A 21,041-nucleotide genomic window follows, 5' to 3' on the forward strand; every position below is an offset into this window, starting at 1 on the left:
GAAAACACACTGAGGTATTTTTAGGAATAAAGTGGCACATGTCCACAATTTATTCTTCAAACCACCAAAAAAAAAAAAGAAAGAAAGAAAGAAAATTATGCAGAGACTGATAAAGCAAGCATGGAAAAATGTTAACATTTGGGGAATCCGGTGAAGGGTATACAGAAATCTTTGTATTTTATTTTTGCAACTTTCCTGTTATTCTGAATGTTTTTCAAAATAAAAAGGAAAGTAAAATAAGATTCAATAATGAAGTAATAATCTGACTAAAAATTTAAGTAAAATGTGATATAACTAGACTGAGAAGATAGGGGTATAAGAGAGCAAAACTCACATCTACCATAATAGGAAGTCAGCAGATGATGTCTAAATTTGATATAGTTAAGAAGAGCAGTATAAGAATAGTACACCAGATAATAGAAATATTAGATATTTTATATATAATTAGAAATATGGTGGCGTACCAGAAGAACAGTGGAAAAATAAAAGAAAAGTAGTTGCTTTGAGAAATGGAACTGGGAATTACAGAAGAATGAGGCATGGACTTGGCTATTTTCTGCTACTATAGGTCTTTTAGAATTATTTAGGTTTTAGTACTTTTAGTATTATTTAGTATTTTTAAACTATTATTTAATTATTTACTATTATTTAATTTTCAGTATTTTAAAAAAGTGTTATTTAATTATTTACTTTGTGTGAACTACAGACATATACTGCTTTTGGAACCACTGGGTAGATGAATCTAATTCTTGGGGGCCCAACTCCCCAGGAAGGCATGAAGTCCCTTCAGCCTACCTTTTATGAATCCCACCCGCACCAATGGCATCACGTTATACCAACAGGTTTAAGTGAGCTGTTACATCCAAGCCACAGGATGTACGAGGTGGGAACGGCTATCGGGACCACTGGCTCTGACACACTCACTCTGGAGATGAGGATGTCGAGCCACGGAGGCCGGGGGTGAGGCAGCCGAGGCCCTTGGAGGCTCTGGCTTACACCCCGCCTGACACTGCAGCACCTCACGTCGGGTGGAGGCTATGTCCACGCCAAAGGGGCCACTCAGCATGGAACACGTGGGCTGACAGCCCTGGGCCTCGAGGGACAACTGGGGCCCAGAACCCTCAGCCTCCTGTACCTGTCCTAGAGGCGCATGGGGCTCCACTTACATCTCCCTGGATCCCCGCCAGGCTGGCAGTCCTCTGGGACCCAAACACACTCCAAGCCGTAAGAAGCAAAATGCTAAATTAAATTCTCCATCAGTAATGAAAAAACTCAAGGTTTATAAACTCTGGGAGGGAGAGGAGCCTGGGGATGCGGAGGAAGCTACATATGGCCGCGCCACGGGACGGCGGAAGCGGAACTTCTCCCTGAACCCTCCCGGGGGTAGGGTGCATGCCAGGAGGAAAAGTGAGGGTCTTTTGGGAACACAAGAACACATGTAATGCTTTAATCATCAAACAAGGTCTTTCCTCTAGAAGCACCCCAAGAGTGGGTCAGGGGGTTACAGGGTTGGGTCCAGAAGGATGGCAGAGCCTCCTCTCCTATTTCACAGGGAGTGGGACCGCGAGACTCAGAGGTAGGGCATGATTGCCTGTCCCTGGGCCAGGGCTCTGTCCTCATCAGCCCTCCGCTCCCAAAGTCAGAACACTGACGCTCAGAGGGGAAGGCCAGAATTGTTTTCTGGACAGATCTCAATGTTTAGCTTTTCCACAGTCTGTTTGGCTGAGCCTGCAACTACGTTACTGTTATTATTTATAGTCTATTTAACATCAACTTTTGATTATTCCCTTTGTAGACAGAAGTTAGTGTTTGTTGTTTTATCCCCAGGTCAGCTTCCTCTCGCCACTAACTATGCCTCAGGGTCATTGCCGGCTGCCTACAGGCTCTGAGCCCAGGGACAGACTCCCTTCACCATCAGCCACTGCCCAACACACAGTGGGTGACAAATCCGCTACACACACAGCAATGTCATCCAAAGAGAAGGAACAGCGTAACTAGCCCAGAGCTTCCCCTCCATCTCTAAATAAAGGCTGCCTCCACGTCTTCACCCCAGGCAGTGGCTCTGATCACCTGCAAAGACGCAGCATCCCTGGGGGCTCTGCTGAGGTTTCTACCTTTGACGGTGAGGTAATGACACCCCCCAACCCCAAAACCAGGAACTCTAATCCCCAGGGGCTCACCCAGGGCTGTTGGCACGGCTAGTGCCAGGAGCAGGTGCCAGAGTCTGGGGGACTGGGTCGTTCCTAAATCACTCAACCCTCTGCAAATCCCTATCCTTGAGCTGTCAAAGAGGGCAAGATTCTTTGTCCACCATTTGAGCAAAATAATGGTAAAGAACAAATAAACAATCAAAATTTTGTCAGCAAATAGAAGGGGATGTCAATTATCAGAGAAATTATCAAGAAACTATTAAGATAGACAACACAACTGGTATAAACATTAAAATTGCTAAGAGGCTATATCTTACTTGTTCCCAACACTAAAGAAATGCCAAATCTGTGACACAGTAGAGGTGTTAGCTAACACTACAATGGCCAGCATATTGCAATATAAACGGATCAAGTCAATATGTTGTATACCTTAAACTTACACAATGCTATAGGTGCAATATATCTCAATTTTAGAAAAAGAGAGAAAAAAAAAAGAATTTATTAAGAGCCAACTGCCTGCAAGTAGGTCCTCAGGCCTGGCTCTCAAACTTGAGCAGGCATCAGAATCACCTGGAGGACTTCTTAAAACACAGATCGCTGGGCCCTAACCCCAGAGTTGCTGGTTCAATAGGAGTGAAGGGGAGTGCTAAGAATCTGCATTTCTATCAAGTTTCTGGGTGATACTGATGCTGCTGGTCTGAGGACCACACTTTGAGAACCTAAGGGTTTTCAGACCCCAGGATTTGGAGTGTGTTGTGTGGGAAGAGGCATGTAAGTGTGGGAGAGACACATGGGCATCCCAGTGATGTGGAGGGCAGCCCTTCTCTAGGGATATATTAAGTGCTCGAGGAGCCCAGAAAAAGCAAAAAAGGAAGTGGGTTGTTAGAGAGGGCTGCATAGAGAAGGTGACCTTCAAGTAGTCTTTGAAGAACAGGTAAGTGGCAGGTAGGCGAATGTAGCCGGAAGGACATTTAAGGCAGGGGACTGGTGCTACTGGATCGGGACCCGTTAACTAGTCACAAGGCTACAGCACAAGGCGGGAAGTCACAGGAGAGAAGCCTGGGAGGCTGGCAGGCACTGGGGTTAAAGGAAAGTCTGTGATTTTTTTCCCATAGGCCTCGGGAATCATTGAAGGAGTTTTAAGCAGGGCAATAGGAAGTCTGGTAAAACCTTTACCTTTCTGGGTCTATTTGTCTGTGGAATGGGGTGATGGGCAGAAGGTCTGAGCAGGCCTTTTCCAGCCCTGACGTGCTGTGATTCCAAGGGGGCAGGGGACAGGGCATCGTGCCATCCAGCCAGTGGCCTCGCCCTATCGGCGGCCCCTTGCAAGCTCAGGGACCCAATGGTCGCTCACACGTGCTTGGTCTATCTGTCCATCTGCTGCCTCCCGAATCCTGGCCAGCCTGGGAAGTGTAGACAGACAGCTGGAGGTGTCACACACATTGCTAATCTCTCCTGGGTCCGTTCCCCCTCCCCCCTGGCTTGCAGAGCCAAGCGGCCTGGGACTGTGCAGCGGCTCACAATGGAAGGAAGAGGGTGTAGGAGGGAGGTCCCCGGGCTGACCCTGGTATTGTTCTTGGGCCAGAAGAAAGCTTCCTCCTGCCTGGCCACTGCAGTGCTAGAAAAGACGCCGGCCGGCCAGCAAGAGTCAGCGCGTCCTGGGGGGGGCGCCTGCCGTCGGGGCAGCCTGGGAGCCGGGGCCCATTCACAAACGCCTGCAGGAGAGCACGTAGCCCTGTCCGCCCCGCCCCCTCTGCCCTGCCGGCGGCTGCTCCCAGCGAGAGGAGCTGGGGTAAACGAAAATAACCGGGCTTCTCCGCCAGGAAGGAGAACGAGACCAGAAATGGCACCCTGGCTAATAAAGGAATAATGGATGCTTCACACCCTCAGCGATACCTTCCTCCTCCCCCGCCTCAGCTGCTCCTTCCACCGCCCAAGGACGGAGCAGGAAGGTGCTGGACCAGGGTGCAACCTTGTTGAACCAGGACTGGTCCAAGTCACCAGGACATTCCTGAGATGGCTGGGGTGTTACACCAGCCCTGGAAACTGGCTAGGAACAGACAGTGGGGCTGCACGTGGGGTAACCCCGCTCACCTTGGGCTTTGGGGCCCCTCCTGGAAGGACCACTGGGTCACTGGGGTGGGTGTGTGCATGAGGGTGGCCCTGCCTCTGAGCGATGGTAACCAGGGTCCCGCAGGCCAGCTTAGAGCCTGCTCTCAGCCCTGGGCTCCTGGTACCTCTGCTGGCCTCCCCCTCCCAAGCCCAAGTCATTCTGGGGTTGGGGGTGGGTGGGTAGAGCAGCTCTTGCTGTCTGTGAGATGTCCTGGGCCCAGCAGAGGTCGTGAGGGAGGCCATCTTCAGTCTGGCCTTGCTTGGGCCTGCTACTCCCCCACCCTCCCCCATCTGACTGATCAAGCCCTCTGTCCCTCAGCAAAGGATTCTGGGTATGGTCTGGCCCAAAGCAGGGCATGGACCAGATGACCTCTCTACTGGGGGCAAGTCCTCTTTTTAAGGGACCCTGGCCTGTCCCTAACGAAGCAACGAAACGTCCTTCCTTGGCTACTGTGGGAAGATGTGTACAATCCTAGGAATTCCTTAGAGGTCCCAGGAAGAGAGCATAAGGATTGGTCAGGCCTTAGGATTTGGCCCTTGGTTTCCTAAATCCTCCTTCCATCATACATTTCTCTGCTCGAGAACGTTCGGTTGAGTCCCTGTTTGGTCAGGTTCCAAGGCCTCAAGCACCTGCACCAACTGCTCTCTCTGCTGTTGGACACGTCCCTTCAGGACTCCAGGACTCCCCCATTCTCCGTGGCCTCCATTTCTTCTGAACCACTGCTTGCTTAGTTCTGCAGCCCTAATGCCATACCTTTGCTTTTCTCTCTGTGAAACAACAGGAGAACCTCAAAACTGGCCTACAGTGAAGTCCTCCAAATGCCCACGAAAGCCCTCAGGACTGGGATGGTGGGATGGTGGTCTGATTCATCTAGGACAATTTCACCAAGCAGGTGAAATTTGACAGGGCCGTGAAAGAGCAGGGAGACTGGGCAAGGGAGAGGTAAGGACACACGAGGTCTACGGGGCACACGGTCTTCTTTGAGATCTCTGTCTTCGTGGGAGCTGGGGAAACACAACCTAATCTCTATCCCTCCACCCGCAACTGCTGCCCCCAAATCACAGGAGGGACGTGTGGATGGTTCCCATCTTGTCTGTCAAGCTCCCCAGGTCTGTGCTTGCTTCCAGGTGTAACTGAGCTACTTAGTAAGGCCACTTCACACCTGTAGAGTGTTTTTTGGTCATTATACGACCTGGTTTATATTGTGACCCTCAGCAAAGCCTTGCAATGAAAGTCAAACCCGTATATGATCCCATGTTACAGCTGAAGAAATGGGAGCTGGAATTGAATCATTTTGGATGAACTCCAAGATGTTCTGCATGTGGAACCAAAGGCCTCTCGGATGACAAGTGAATGAACTTGTTTGTCACCTGTTTTAACTCTCAGGGCTTTTTTTCTGTTTATACTCTAGATCAGTGTTTATCAATCTTTTCCTGTAAAGGGCCAGATCGGATATATTTAGGCTTCGAAGGTGGTAGGGTCCACATTGCAGCTACTCAACTCTGCTTCGTAACACAAACACAACCACAGCCAGTGAACAAATGAATGGGCGTAGCTATGTGCCAATAAAACTTTATTTGCAGAAACAGGTTGGAGGGCTGGACTTGGTCTGCAGCCCACAGTTTGCCCACCCCTGTCTAAGACCCTAACTGTGCTACGGATAATTGAGGCTGTCCTATAAGGGAGGCAGATGTTTCCGGGACGCCCTAGAGCCAGAAAGCACTTGCCACCTCCAGTCCCCCCTCCCTGCATTCTGCCCGCACCCCGAGACTGTGAGAACCTGGTCCAGACTCAGCCAGTCGCCTGCTTCCCAGGAACTTTCCTAGCTGTCCCCAACAAAACTCTTCATGCCCCAGATAATAATTTCTTGTAAAAATACTCCCGAACAACAAAAATAAAAATAGGCTGGCCTCATAGCACACACTGCCCACGGCCAATGGGCCTTGCTACCTGGTGGTCTCAGACAGGAAACCATGGATTGAAGAAGTCCTGGTCTCCTCCTTTATTGCATGGGCACCTATTTTTTTTTTTTAACATCTTTATTGGAGTATAATTGCTTTACAATGGTGTGTTAGTTTCTGCTTTATAACAAAGTGAATCAGTTATACATATACATATGTTCCCATATCTCTTCCCTCTTGCATCTCCCTCCCTCCCACCCTCCCTATCCCTCCCCTCTAGGTGGTCACAAAGCACCGAGCTGATCTCCCTGTGCTATGCGGCTGCTTCCCACTAGCTATCTATTTTACATTTGGTAGTGTATATACGTCCATGCCACTCTCTCACTTTGTCACATCTTACCCCTCCCCCTCCCCATATCCTCAAGTCCACTCTCTAGTAGGTCTGTGTCTTTATTCCCGTCTTGCCACTAGGTTCTTCATGACTTTTTTTTTTCCCCTTAGATTCCATATGTATGTGTTAGCATACTGTATTTGTTTTTCTCTTTCTGACTTACTTCACTCTGTATGACAGACTCTAACTCCATCCACCTCACTACAAATACCACCTATTTTTATCCTGAGGGAGGGAGCACTGGGTGGTGGGAGGGTGGCCAGAGAGCAGAGGGGCTCTCCTAGGTGAGCACTCCTCCTCAGAGCCGGGGCAGGGTCTGGAGTCAGCAGGGGTTAGGGGGAGGCCCCTGGAAACCTTTCCGATTAGAAAAAAGGAAAAACATCTCTTCCTCTGTCAAAGGTGTCAGTAGGGGCTCCTCTCTCCCTCGCCCCACCCCCTCCTCCTCTCTTTCCATTTTTAGTGCCTACAGCAGTAGAGAAAAAAAAAAAAAAAGAAAGATGTCCATTTTCTTGTTCTTGCTTATTAAGGAAATGACATTCACCCCTAACTTGCTGTACGTGACTACAGTCACCTAGAATTAGAAAATGGTTTTCCATCACCTCTTCCTCCCCGTCACTCCTTACAAAGGAGCGCCAGGCTGCCTGAATTCCAATCCCACTCCCCCATTTGTAAGCTATGTGATTTGAGGCAGCTATTTGATCTCGGTTTTTTTGTCTGCAAGATGACGATAATAGTAGTACCTACACTCTACAGGGCAGTTACGAGAATTCAGAGATGATACATGCAGACACGTAGCTCAGATGGTACGCGATTTACGTGAGCCCCTGTGAAGGACTGTGGGGTGCTGGGGGTGAGTCCCTCTGGGATAGGAGCAAGTCAGGGCTCATTTAGTCATTCACCTAATATTTAATGAGCACCTATATGAGCCCGCATGGAACGTAACATTCCAGTGGAGAAGGCAGACCACAAAAATAAAGCATGTGTGTGATGATTACTATGGAGAAAAATTAAGTGGGGGTGGGCGGGAATGGGGAGTACGGAATGGGGTGTTCAAAAGGCTTTACTGAGAAGGTGACATCTGACCAGAGGCAGCATCGTCTGTAAAAGGAGATCAGTAACAGCACACCCTCCACAGGGACGAGGTGAGGATAAGTAAGATTAGAAAAAGAAAGCACCGTCACAGTTCCTGGAGCCTGGAAGGCACTCAGCCAGTGTTTGCACTGCGTTGCAGTCATTCATTGCTAGATGCTCATTACAGGGACATTAGGAGAACTGCATGTCCTGGTTCACTGAAAAGGCAGCGGCCCCCGCGTTTAAACTCAGTCCATCATGACTAAGACAACGCCTGGTCCACAGAAAGATGCCCAGTCAATCCTGGTGGACTCAGTTAATGAAGTCAGACTGGACCTCCCATGGGACCAAGACGGGACATGAAGCAGGATTTGGGGAAGAGGGCAGGCCTGGGGTTGTGAGGTGGGACTTAGTTTTCACATGATTTTGCTCTTTGGCATCTCAGGATATTTTAATAATCCTCATGCCTGTGAGTTAGCATATCCTGGAAGTTTCCAGAAGACTTGGCCACAGAGCTGGTATAGCTCTAGGGAATGATAAAGTCACTCCTTCCCATCTGGAGGGCTGGGAATTGGGCTTCCAGCCGCTTCAATCCACTGTGGGGCAGCCCCTTCCCACCAACCCCAAGTCCACACTGCAACAGCGCCACCTGCTGGAGGAACAAGGCTGCTCCCGCATCTGCCACCATTTTTATTCCTCCGAGCGCTCAGTGATTTTCATTCTGAAAGCTCATTATGTCCCTCAGATTCCTGGCGGGTGGGGTGGGGTGTTTCTCACCCTGTCTTTATTCGGGGCCAAGCGGGAAAATGGGGTGCTTAACCCCAAGCCTCACTGTCCCCCTCCTTTAGCTGGTCTCCTGTCCTCACTCTGGGTCCCATGTGAAGAGAGAACTTGGGCACATCCACGAGGCCAGAAAGCCCACTCGACTTAGTCATGTTCTTTGTTCAGTGCGTGCGCCATGGCGACCTCACATCAGTGGGCCTACACATTATGTACTGCACTAAACTAGGTCAGTCACCAGAGGATTAGAGCAACGGACCTGACCAGGTCAGGGTGAGCTCATAATTAATTGCAGACAGACACAGAATTTAGTTTCAAAATTTCCTAACAGGAAAGCAAAATAAGTTGGGTTATGCAGTTCCCATTGTCAGACAAAAGAAGGTAGGCGAAACGTTTCTGACAGAGAATTCAAAGAAAAATGATCAAAATGTGTCCTTTCAGAAAGGCTTAGGCAAGACACGAGATAACTCAACAACAATGTCTTTCAACTGGGGTTTTGTTTAAAACGCAGAAGCATCCAGGGCCGTGTGTGGAATAAAGAGGCAGTATTTCTGCAGGGCCCTGAGGAGACGCTGAGGAGAAACCGTTCAAGTTACCACACCTCAGGGGGAAGGAGCCCGGGGTGGTGTCTAGGCTGGAGGTCTTGGGCCAGAGGTGAGGAGAGGGGAGCGCAAGGGGAGACCAGAACCCATTCAGATTCGATTCCCTTGACTTCACATCGAACTCAGTCAAGTTTATGGGGCTCCATCAATCCCCTCAGCACTGCCTGCCAGCCCCTGTCCTTCCAACGGCAGAAGCCAGCACTCTGTAATTCTCCAAGCCCCACGCCAGCGGGTCTCTCCCCTGCAGGCCCAGGTGAAACCGTCTGGTGTGGGGAAGGCCATCAGCATGACTCACTCCGTGGACGAGCACCCTAGTTGTCTGTGCAGCTGATAGAGGCTGAATGGGTGTGGCCTCCTGGGAGCTGCCACGTGTTCCCAGGGGTCTGAGGACTGGAGGGGGGGGGGGGTCCCTGGAGGAATGTCAGGCCTGTGCATGGCAGGGGACACCTGGACCAAACAGGTACTTCCTTCACTTGTGCAGCTGCCTGCTTCACTGCCTCATCTTCTCCCTTGTTCTGGGGAGAAGGCCTGAGCCTGGAGGGCCTGCGTCATTTTGGGGACAATGTTAAGCACCGTATTTGCATGTTGAGCACCAACAAGGCAAGGACACCTTTGGCTGCTGGGGACACGGGACCTCTCATTGCAAATGTGACTACGGAGTCTCCATAGCGGTGCGCTGGTGCCCTCTAGTGGGAGCAGATCACGGCGCAGCCATCCATCCCTCTGCACCTGCCATACCTGACCCTGGGGCCACACTGGGAGCAGGATTACAAATGATGGGGGCTGGAATGTCCACATCACTGCCAATACAGCAGGCTGGCCAACCCCCTTCCACGGTTCACAACAGAGGTGCCAAAAATGCAGGCAGGACCCCCAGGACTCCATTCTAAGCCCAGTTGTATAGGTGTCAGCTTCTGCCCTGCCCTGTGGCTTCACCGCCTGAAACCATGATGGATGTCCTCCTGAATCCATGTCACCACGTTCAGAGACTCCAGCTGCCCTTCCCAATCAGAGCTCTTGGGGAGCAAAGCTAGCTTCAGCTCACCCGAGGCTGCTGAGTTTGGAGATGCTGAAATCTGGCTGCTGGCTGTCACCCAGCCCATCTCACTTGCTCTTCCGCCTCAACTATCACTACAGGGAGGCAGACCTTGGGGAGAGTCAACATCACCAGCATCAGCCTTTACTAACCAACTAAACACCTCTTATGGGTGGAGAACTGTGCCTGGCGGATGTGGGTACCTACTGTCTGCCCTGCTGCCTCAGGTTCTTGGGTGGCCCCAGGGGCCTGAGTCCCAGCAGTGGGGGTTCCTGGATTCATTGCCCACTGTGCAAATACAACCAGGTGGGACCACCAAGGATCGAGTCCTTGGCTTTGGCTGGAGGGGGGCATGGACAGGCACCCAGGCATCAGCAGCTGATCTCTGACTGAGGCACTCCCACCGAGGACCGCTCACTGTGACATGTGCCCCATGTGTGACTCCCAGTGAGAGACAAGCTAGAGCTCCCAGAGATCTACAACAGGCATTAAGTTGGGGGGCCACTGGGGCCCTCGGCTCCTGACTCAGCCATTCTTTCAAGCCCCAGGCTGCACACACTGCACGGCACTGGAGAGGCAGATGGAGCATGCAGGGAGGGGACCAGACTTCCCTCTGCGGGGACACTGACCCGGGCAAGGCACCAGCGTTCGCTCAGGCACTGATAGCTGCAACTCTGCGCTACTGTCATCAGAGCACATGTCTCATTTCTCTTCTAGACTGTGCCCCTCCTGGCAACTGTATCTCATGCAGTTCTCTCTCTTTCTCTAAAAGGCTGGTGCAAAGCCCTTGTCCATGAAGAAGAGTCAGGCGAACAAGTGAAGGAAAGAGGAAGTCGGGGCAGAAGCGCCGTTGCTGACCCGACTGCCTCTTTCTCCGCCAGCCCCTTTGCCCTTGGATGGGGTCATGGGACTAGTTCTGTCCAATGGGCTAAGTACAAGTGATACTTCTGGGCCAAAGCATTTGAGACCCAGATCATGACCCTCCAGCTCTCTCTTTGGCCCTGCCAGGGCCACCTGGGTGCTGTGGGTTGAGATGGTACGGTCACAGAATGGAATCCAACTGGACCTTTGAGCCCCCACTTTGGAAAGGAGATGCCCTGGAGGGTAGCTGGACCCTCAGCAGAAATCTCAGTAAGTAACAAATAATATCCTGTGTGTGAGGCCTCTGAGATTTGGGGGTTTGTTTAATATCATGCCATGGCCTATAGTATCTGAACACAGCAGATGATTGAAAAATTCTGTCTTGTTTAAAAAAAAAAAAAAAGACATACGCCCCGGTTATCACACCAACAAGAGCATAACCAGGTTCACATCAAAGTTCTGCTGGGAAATGATGGGAGAAACTCATAGGCAGAAGGATGGACTGAACGTCAAGACAAATATCTGCCCCTCTTCTTCTGGGTGAAAGAAGTGGAGGGCAGGTGGGCAATGAGCTTCAGGCCAACCTTCTCCCTGCATCCTCCTATTTTTGTTCCTTCCTGCCTCCAGGTGGGGAGGGGAGGTTCTAGGTTTCTTTCTTCTCCTCAAAGCCTGACTTCTGTCTAAGACAGTCTCTAGGAAACCCACTCATCTCTGCTCAGGCCCTTGACTGCTGTGGATGGGCTGGGGTCCCCAGACTATGGGTGGGGCTTCCCTCCCATTCAGCAGTCTTCAGTTGGGTGCATGCTGTCTCCCAGATGTATTTGGAAATGGGAGGTGTTTTTGGTGGTCACCATGACTGCCCTCTCCCCAGTGACTGACATTCAGTGGTTGAAACTGGGAACACTAAATACCTGTACGTATTGGACAGGTCCACACAATCAAGATCTGTCCCATCCCAAATGCCAATAGCTATGCTCTCTCACCAGACCTCAAATTCTACCACCAGAGATATATGTTTTGGGATCAGGAGGCCTGTTGGCCTTGTCCTAATGGTACCATATGAAATGCAAACACCCCAAAGAGACGTCAAGCCCTGAGCATGATCAACTACACATTTTCAACTCTTATGGATAATTTTGATAAACCTGCAGATATTCTGTGATGCTTTAACAAATACAGATTCCTGGGTACAATCAGTGGGTGTGGTGCCCCGCCTCGAGGATGGCCCCCAATGACCTCACCTCCTGATATTCACACCTTTGTATAGTTCCTTCTACATTGTACAAGGGTTGGTCTGTGCAATCAACGTATAGCTTGTGGCAGTGTGAGAGTATGTCACTTCTGAGATTAGGTTAGAAAAGATTAGGACTTCTGTGTTGGACGCTCTCCACTCTCTCACCCATGATATGTCTATGTCTGTCTATCTGTCTCTCTTCCTTCCTCCCTCCTTTTGCAGGAAGCCAGCTGCCATGATGTGACACTCAAGCGGCTTATGGAGAGGCTCACGTGAATGAAGCCTTCTGCCAGCGGCCAGGGTAGAACCGAGTCCCCTGCCCTCTGCCATGGGAGGGAGCCACCATGGAAGTGGGTCCTCCAGCCCCGGTCCAGCCTTCAGATGACTGCAGCCCCAAATGACACCTTGATCACAGCTTTGTGAGAAACCCTGAGCCAGGACCACCCGGCTAAGATGCTCTCAGATTCCTGACCCTCAAAAACTGTGTGTGATAACAAATGTTTATTGTTTTAGGCTGCTAAATTTTGAGCAACTTATTACACAGCAAGAGATAACTAATACAGTGCATCTAGGGTAAGACCCAGAAAGCTGTAGATCTGCTCAGGGACTTGTCTGTTGGTAGTTTTCCGAGGGCAAAGCTGGTTCAAAGTGTTGGTGTGTGTGAGTATCAAAGCCTGTCCGCTGTGTGGATCCTGACGGGGAATGGAGACCAGAGGTGAAGCCTTCCACTCCCCGCACCTCTAAGAGCCGATGTCTCACACAGTCCCTAGAGACCAAGAATGCTTCTGATGGATTGTTCCTGAGAGAGAGAAAACCCTAGAATATGAAATGTGAGTGGGACCTTGGTCGGATGATTTTCAAAATCTGTTCAGTAGTGGAACCATATCTTCAAATGAGCCGTTTGTAGAAGACTGGTTTAGAGACACGGGCTGAGTTGTTCTGGGCCAGCCTGAGTGGGGGTCCCCTCGAGCCTGCTTCTCCAGCCACCCCACTCTCCACCCCAGGAGCGCCCCTGAGACGCCTCTGGAAAATCCCAGAGCTTTACAGTTTGCAAACCTCTAATCTAGTTCAACTGTGTCATTTTACTGATGAGTAAACCAAGGCCCACAGAAGGGAGGTCACTGGTACGTCTGTGGCAGACGCCTATCCTTTGATTCTCGTGACCTCTGATGCAATCTTTCTGCGCTCCTTGGGATGCCACTCAGGACAAATGCACAAGGTGGAGATGGGGTATAGGAAATTGCTCCCTCTCCCACCTCCTAACAAAGTGGGGAGCCCCAGAGCCTGTCCACCAGCAGAGGGAGCACCTCCTATGTGCCAGGCAGTGTTTTCAGTGCTTCACGTGAATTCATGTGCTCAATCTTCCAGACAATCCTAGGACGTGGATACTGTTATTATCTTATTTTACACAGGACGAAACAGGCAGAGCAAGGTAAGTAACTAGCCCGACCCCTTGGCTAGTCAGTGGCACGGCCAGGATGCCATGGTGTCCAGACACCAAGCCCTTAACCCCTGCACTCCGCTGCCTCCCCCAGGTAAGGGCCTGGCTCCCTCCCCCTTCCAGCGGGAGTGAAAGGCCCTCTGCTGTGCTCCCCAAGGAGCTGGGAGGCAGTCACCCAACAGGAGAGGTGGTCACACCTGTAACTTCTCCGGCCAGGATGCCCCAGGCTTCTGGCTCAAAGGCCACTGAGGGGTCAACACCTCTCCTAGGGCAGGGGGCTCCTCACCCAGGTCAGTGTCTCTCAAATGTACTTTTTCTATCAATAACGAACACTGTAGGCATTTAGGAATGGAGTGATAAGGTGGCATTTTCTGAGTACTTTACCTTTTGACTTTTGCGCCAGGGCCAGCTTTATATTAGCTGTGAGAATTTAGTACAGATCCAGGCCAGAGGGTATTTCATTAGCCGATACTCTGTGCCTTTGACCTACACATCATAGCCTAGACCCTATTGATTTTTTTTTCTCTCAAGCATAGGAAAGTTGCAAGAACAGTGCAAAGAGCCCCTCCCCCCAACCCCCGTCCCCCTCACTCAGGCTTCTCTCTCCCTCTGTGGATCTACACACTCATTATCATTCATCTTCTTCTAAACCATTTGAGGACACGCTGCAGACATGAGGTCACATATCCCGCAAATATTCTGGCGTGTGTTTCTCAACAACAAGGACACTCACCTACTTAACCATCATATAGCCCCCTAAATCAGGACACTTCTAGCCAAGAAACACTACTGCCACAGACCCCAATTCACATTCTCCCACTGTCCAACAAGGTCTCTATTTCTTTCTGGTCCGGGATCTCAAAAAGGAATACATATTGCATTTAGTTGTCTGCCTCTTCAATCCCCTTCAATCTGGAAGATTCCTCAGTCTTTCATGTCCAAGCAGTTTTAGAAGATGGCCTTTCCATTTGGTTCCTCATGGCCAGATGCAGGCTGTGCTTTCTTGGCAGGAAAACCCCAGAAATGATGCTGGGCTTTCTCCGTGCAGCACATCAGGGGCACATGGTGTCCACTCATCCCACACTAATGATGTTAACCCTGATCACCTGGTCAGGTTGGAGCCTGCCAGGTTTCTCCACCATAAAGTCACCACACTTTCCCTTATAATGAAGTGAGCCCTACATGTGCCCCAGCCTGGTGCTTGGTGAGTTTCCAGTCTGCAAGGCAGGGAGGAGTCCAAACAGAGCCCGGTGGTCTCAATGAGTTAAGGGGACAGAGTTCAAAATTCAGGGAGTCCAAGGCCACTAGAATTTGGAAGGCAGAGTACCAGAGAGGAGAAAGCTGCACACAGAGAGAAATCCAGAAATTGCAGGCCCATGAGTCTTTGGCTGAGCACCAATTTGTGCATGTATGTGAGGAAACTTCCAGGGCTGGTGAAAAGCTACCTGCAACAAATTGATGGAGTAATCCCCTAAGATCACACACGGCTGGAAATAGTTTGTATTCCCAGCTGACATGGTGGAAATACCTCCTAGGACATAAAGCACTGAGTGGCAACTTCAGAAGGCTACTGACCCAGTAGTGGAGCAAACTTTGCTCTAAAGGCTTCCCACCTAACAAAGCTTAAAAAAGCAAGCCTTGAAAGGATCAAACTCTTGAAGTAACTTAACTATGCTCTGGAATAAAGTTCAAAATATTTTAATTAATAATAATAATATCCAACACCCTAAAATTCCTAATATCTTGCATCTAATATAAAATTACCAAGCATGCAAGGAAAAACACAACCTATACCCAAGAGAAAAATCAGTTAACAGAAACAGCCTGTGAAATGACATGGATGACAGAATTAGTAGAGAAGGACATTAAAACAGCTACTATAAAATATTCCATATGCTCAAGAAGATAGGAGAAAGCATGAGCATGAAGAGGAGAGAAATGGAAGATAAATACCAAAAAAAAAAAAATCCATAACTGAACTTCTAGAGGTGAACAATATAATACCTGAAATGAAAAATATACAGGACAGGATTAACAGTAGATTAGACACTGCAAGAAAAGATTAGTGAACTTGAAGACGTAGCAATAGAAACTATCCAAAATGAAACACAGAAAAAAAGGCTAAAAAAAAAAGCAGAGCTTTGGTGAACCATGGAAAAATATGAAGAAGCACAGCGTGCGTATAACTGGAATTGCAGAGGGTGGGTTGAGGGAGGTGAGGAAGATAATGGCTGAAATTTTTCCAAATTTGATATAAACCTATACTATAAACCTACAGATGCAAGAAGCTCAATAAACTCCAAGTGGAACAAACACAAGGAAAAACCAGCCCAAGGCACATCCCAATCAGATTGCTGAGGCCTTGACTGTTTATTCTATTGCCTCCCATTAATGGGCCCAAGGCATCAACACTCAACAAAAAAGTGGGTAAGTCCTGCAGGGAGCTGGAAGAGAAGAACAGATGCAGCTGACATAGCCAGACAGACTGGGAAGAGAGAGGAAAGCGTGATGTGGTGAGTGCAGTGTGTGGCAGGTCACGCGGGGCAGGCTCGGTCACGGAGGAGGGTTTGCTGCTCCCCTCCGCTGCAGGAGGCCTAGCCTCATTCCCGGAAGCAGCTACACTCCTACGGCTTCTGCCCAAAGCCCAGCACCAGAAGCATCTAGGGACCTAGATTTGCTGTCTCTTTGCTGAGTATATCCTCTTGTCCTGGAGCCCGGCCCGATTCAGGGAAAGGAGTCCAATCAATGACAAAACCAGCAAGCACAGCAGACACCTGGAGGCTGGCAGGACACTCCACTTTTCAAAGGCCTAAAAATAGCCCTGACCACATTTGAAACGATGACAGCCCTGCCAGTCCCACCGGAACACGCTGCAGGTTGCCTCACCTCAGGCGTTTCAGGTCAAGGGACAAAAACTTCCCAGTTTGCCGAGTTGCCAGTGCATGGGCCATTTCATCCACGTCAGGTCTGCCACCAGCTCCTGTGGCACAGCTGAGCACAGGCTGCCACACACACATCACAGTGGACACCCTGCACCAAGGCAGGTACCCACCCCGGCCCACCTGCCACTGCAGTACATCCAGCTATACCCTGCGGGAACAAGGGCCCCGTGGGAGAGTTTAGGCCCTGACCAGGCCGAGGGCAGGGGGAGGGGTGCTGTTGGAGACGCTGCCCCTGCACCTACCTGCCAGGCCGGGAGGACCTTCTCGATGTCATTCAGGTTGATTCCATCCCCATCTTCCAGCTTCCCTTTTCCACACCTGGACCAGAAAAGACATAACAACATTGAAAGGACAGCTCATTCGTGCATCCTGTCCAGGCCCAGCAAGCAGGAAGAGAAGGGGTGGTCAGGAGACACCGGATCCTACTCTCCCTCAAGGCCGAAGAATCAGCCTGTCCCACCTGGGGGAAATAGCCCTGGAGAAGTGCCCTCCTCCCTCAGGCCTGCAACACAGGCCCTTCCTTGAGGACAAAGGACTCTGTGCAGGCAGGAATGTGGGACCTGGGGTGGGGCAGAGGCACTAACAAGGCATCCAGCCCCTAGGGAGGTAAAGGATACCAGAGTTCCCCTTGACCTTTCCAGGCAAAGAAGTTAAGCTCCTTGCCAAGGAACGCCCCAAAGCATATCACAGATCCTGCAAAAACCCATCATTTTGCCCGGTTACACCAAGGGGAAAGCAAATGAACAGAGATCGAGCAACTTTCTCAAGGTCACACAGGCCCCCAATAGGGCTTCCTCCCTCCCGGGCCTGACTTTGCCAGTCCAGCAAGCCCGCTCAGATACCGGTGCTTTGTCTTCATGTCCTCTGTGGGCGGGCACACCTTCAGACCAGAGGTGCTGACCCCAGTTCACTGGCAAAGGCCCACATCTTCCACATATTTGAGGGTGCAGACTCTGGAACTGCAGGGCTTGGAACCCCAGTGGCATCACTTACTAACTGGGTGACCCTGCTCAAGTCACTTTCCCTCTCTGTAACTCAGTTTCCTCATTTGTAAAATGGGGATAATTACTAGCGCCTAACATCACAAGGTGGTTAGAAGATTAAATTAGTTAATGTATTGAAGTGCTTAGACCTGTGCCCAGCATACAGTAAACGCTATAATAAAGGTATATGCAGAAAATATATTATCGTGGTAAATACAGGCAATAATTCAGTAAAATTATAACAAAACAAATAATAAGGTAAATATATTAGTGCTACTAGGACTGTTATATTTACTGTCGTTGTTGTTATTGTTATTGGGGCAGAGCAGCAGTGCAGGGACTGATTAATAGCATAGATTCTAGAGCCAACACAGCCTCATGCAGGTTACTCAGTTTTTCTGGGCCTCTAGATTCCTCACCTGTTGAAGTAAAGATAATAACAGCTCTTACCTCCCTAAGCTGTGGTGAGTTGTAGATAATACAGGCAAGCGGTTAGAACCGGGATTGGTGTATGCACAGCGCACAGTACGTATTAGTCACTATTACTATTATGTATTGTGATTATTATTGGCCCAGGTATGGTGAGGGCTACCTGATGGGTTGGTGGCAGCATTTTCCAGTTCCAGAGTTAATGCAACTCTCAAATTTCAGAGTAATTAGTTCATTTGATCAAATATTTGCCAAGCTTCTCTTGTGTTTTTGGACTTGTCAACTTTTCCTGGAGTCGTGGAAAATAAATCCCACGCGCTTCCTGCCCTCAGATGGCTCACAGCTCTTAGCCAAGGAGCCCTAAGCCCGTCTACAGGGCAGTGAACCTGAGCACCAGTAGGGGGCAGCATGAGACAAGTGCTATGAAAGTCCCGTGGACAGAGGCACCCTGAAACTCCAAGGAAGAGAAACGGGGTGGCTACAAAACCCAGCACAGCTTGGGGGAAGGGGTGGGGGATAGGATCTACGCCCCGTTCAACACATGCTTGTGTCCCTGGGGGGCTCCGGCTTGGGCTGGGCCCTCCGTGTCACAGCACGGTGGCAGTGCTCGGTGGCGAGGTGGCACGTGCTCGGTGGCAAGTGAGGACGCGGCAGGACCCAGAGGAGCAGCATCTAGAATAGCCTGGGGCGGAGGGAGGGGAGGTGGGATGTGACATGGTCCAGCAGAGAATCTTGGAGAGCATCCCAGGCAGCAGGGCAAAGACCTGGAGCTAAGCGCAAGCATGTTGCCAGCAAGGAGGGCAGGGTTCTTGCGGCTGAAGAGGGGTGGGAGGAGGGGGCTGGGGGCAAGATGGCGCTGGAAGGCCAGGGTTGGGAGCACAGCTTGGGTTCTGGCCAGTGGAGATGGGGTGGGAAAGTTGTAAGGGGACTTCTTGCCTCTTCAGCCTCCCCCCTGGTGGTGATGTGCAGGGCTGCAGAGGAGGTGGAGAGAGGTCTGGAAACATCCAGCTGCCTTTCAACTAACAAATCTGCCTGGTAGAGACAGGCTGGCCCGTGAAGACACCGACTGTTCACAGTCATCTGTGTTCCCTGCGTGCCCTGGCAGCAGGAGAGGAGGGAACTGGGGCCCCTGGGGCTGACACCCCTCCCCCAGGTCACGTGAACATGTAACACACCTCTGGCTCCAACCACCCTCGGGCACCAGCCTAGCACATCACGGCACAGCCTTTCAGTCTCACCTCATCAGCCCCTGGGGTCAGCAAGGAGGGCTGCTGTCCCCCTAGGCCCGCCCTGTCGGGGGCTCAGAACTCCCTGGAGGGACGGCAGGCAGGTTCCAAGGGCAGAAGGTTGCTACAGACCAGCTGGGTTGCTGCTGCCAGCAGGGTTTCCAAGGTAACAGCCTCCTCTGATTTCTGTCCCTCCGTGGAAACACGGGCTGCGGGAAACCTTGGCAACCGAGTGGTACCCTACTTCCAAGGGCTGCTGCCGTGGCTGGGCATGTGGAGTCCATCCCCAGAAAGGCCGGACTCCAAGGGTGACACAGTTCTTGGCTTAGCCACAAGGTGGCCACAGGACGCTGCACCCAAACTCCCCAGGAACCCAGGAGAGATGGGATTTGGTCAGAGAGCCAGGTGTCTATGGGAGACCCTGGGGGACTGTCAGCAAATCTGTCCGGCTCCTCTGAGTGAGTGAGCCTGGTGGTGAGCAGGTGTGGCCAGTTCCTCCGGCTCCAGGAGGGACAAGGGCCCTCAGCACAAGGGGAATCCTTCCCTGGATAGTCATTTGTCGCTACTGCCACATTGTATTCTGTTGGGACGTTAATTTGTGTGAACTGGTGCAGATGCCTTCGGAAAGCCTGACTTCATCACTCGCTCCCCAACGGACACCTTCAGTCCATGAGGCAGTGTCATCACTTCTGTCCTTTGGGCCTCGGTTTCCCGACTGGTTTTGCCATCCATGTGCCCCCAGGGGACAAAGGAGAGATGGGCGCTTCCCAGGGAAATGCCACCTCTCTCCAGAAGGCTTCCGCAAACAGTTCATCCCCCCACGGTGCTCACTTCTCTACCCCTGCCCCCCGCATTCACTTTATGTAACTGCACACCTGGCCCTTATTTTATGCCGTGTACTCTCTGAATGTGTATGCATAGTCTCAATCATGAATGGGTTCATGTCTCTTTTTAACAGTAGAGTGAATAGAAATAATGCTTCTGGGCATCATTCTGGGGCCGTATTGTATACTGTGTGTGTGTGTGTGTGTGTGTGTGTGTGTGTGTGTGTGTGTGTGTGTGTGTGTGTGTGTGTGTGTTCCTCACCATTTGGGGACCCAGCAGGACTCGTGACTGGGCTTCAGAAGTGCAAAATGCTCCTCCCTGTCCCGTGGCACGCCGCAAGCTCCAACTGGCTCCCACCACAGGGCAGATGGGGAGCATCGCTTCTGCAGAAAACCAGCTCCTGAACTTGACCTGCTGAGCAAAGGTCAGCTTTCCTAAACTCAGAAGTGCGGAGGGCACAGCCCTGCGCAGCCAAGCAGCTCAAGGGGAAAACGGCCCCAGTGCGGCTGAGTGAGAGGGTTGAGGGTACGGTGAGTGCGTGGATGGGTGTGAGGCAGGGCCAAGGGAGCCCCGTGGTTGCGACTCTGCTTTGCACTATCTCCTCCTAACAGGATGCCTCCACGTTCAAGGGCAACTCCTCTCTCTACTCGAAAAAACCAACCCAAGAACTTGGACAGAACCCTCACAGATAGGGGCAGGACAGTGGAAAAAGGAGGTGTGGGGAGAAGATGGGGTCCCCTGGGAAAGTCTGATATGAGTGATGGGCCCCTGCCCCCCAAAATATACACGTGCACATAATTTTACATGAAATTTTAAGGGGATTAAGCCAATTCAAGGATACTCTTGCATCCTTGAGCCTGAGCACTGGATGGCGTCAGAAGGGCTCAAATCACAGGTCTGCCACTTGGGCAGGTTACTGTGCCTCTCTGAGCTTTGTTTCTCTCATCTCTGAAATAAGGATGCGAGCCTCTCCCTCCCAGGTTGTCACGCTTACATTGCAGTGAAACCACTGCTGTCAAGAGGACGGTGACCACTGGGTGTGAGTGGGGTGGGCAG

General features: G+C 50.9%; 1 protein-coding gene across 10 annotated transcripts in view; it reads right to left on the minus strand.

Annotated features, from left to right (window-relative positions):
* The window catches only part of CTIF (cap binding complex dependent translation initiation factor), a 305,014-nt gene that overhangs the window by 174,160 nt on the left and 109,813 nt on the right, over window positions 1–21,041 (minus strand). For all 10 annotated transcript variants that reach the window (XM_007197213.3, XM_057526382.1, XM_057526381.1 and 7 more), the window contains one exon: window positions 16,765–16,840. In XM_007197213.3, the coding sequence (XP_007197275.1) occupies window positions 16,765–16,840 (76 nt within the window). The remainder of the gene's footprint in view (window positions 1–16,764; window positions 16,841–21,041) is intronic.

The sequence above is a fragment of the Balaenoptera acutorostrata genome, chromosome 13 (genome assembly GCF_949987535.1).
Source record: "Balaenoptera acutorostrata chromosome 13, mBalAcu1.1, whole genome shotgun sequence".
In the NCBI taxonomy this organism is placed as follows: Eukaryota; Metazoa; Chordata; class Mammalia; order Artiodactyla; family Balaenopteridae; genus Balaenoptera; species Balaenoptera acutorostrata.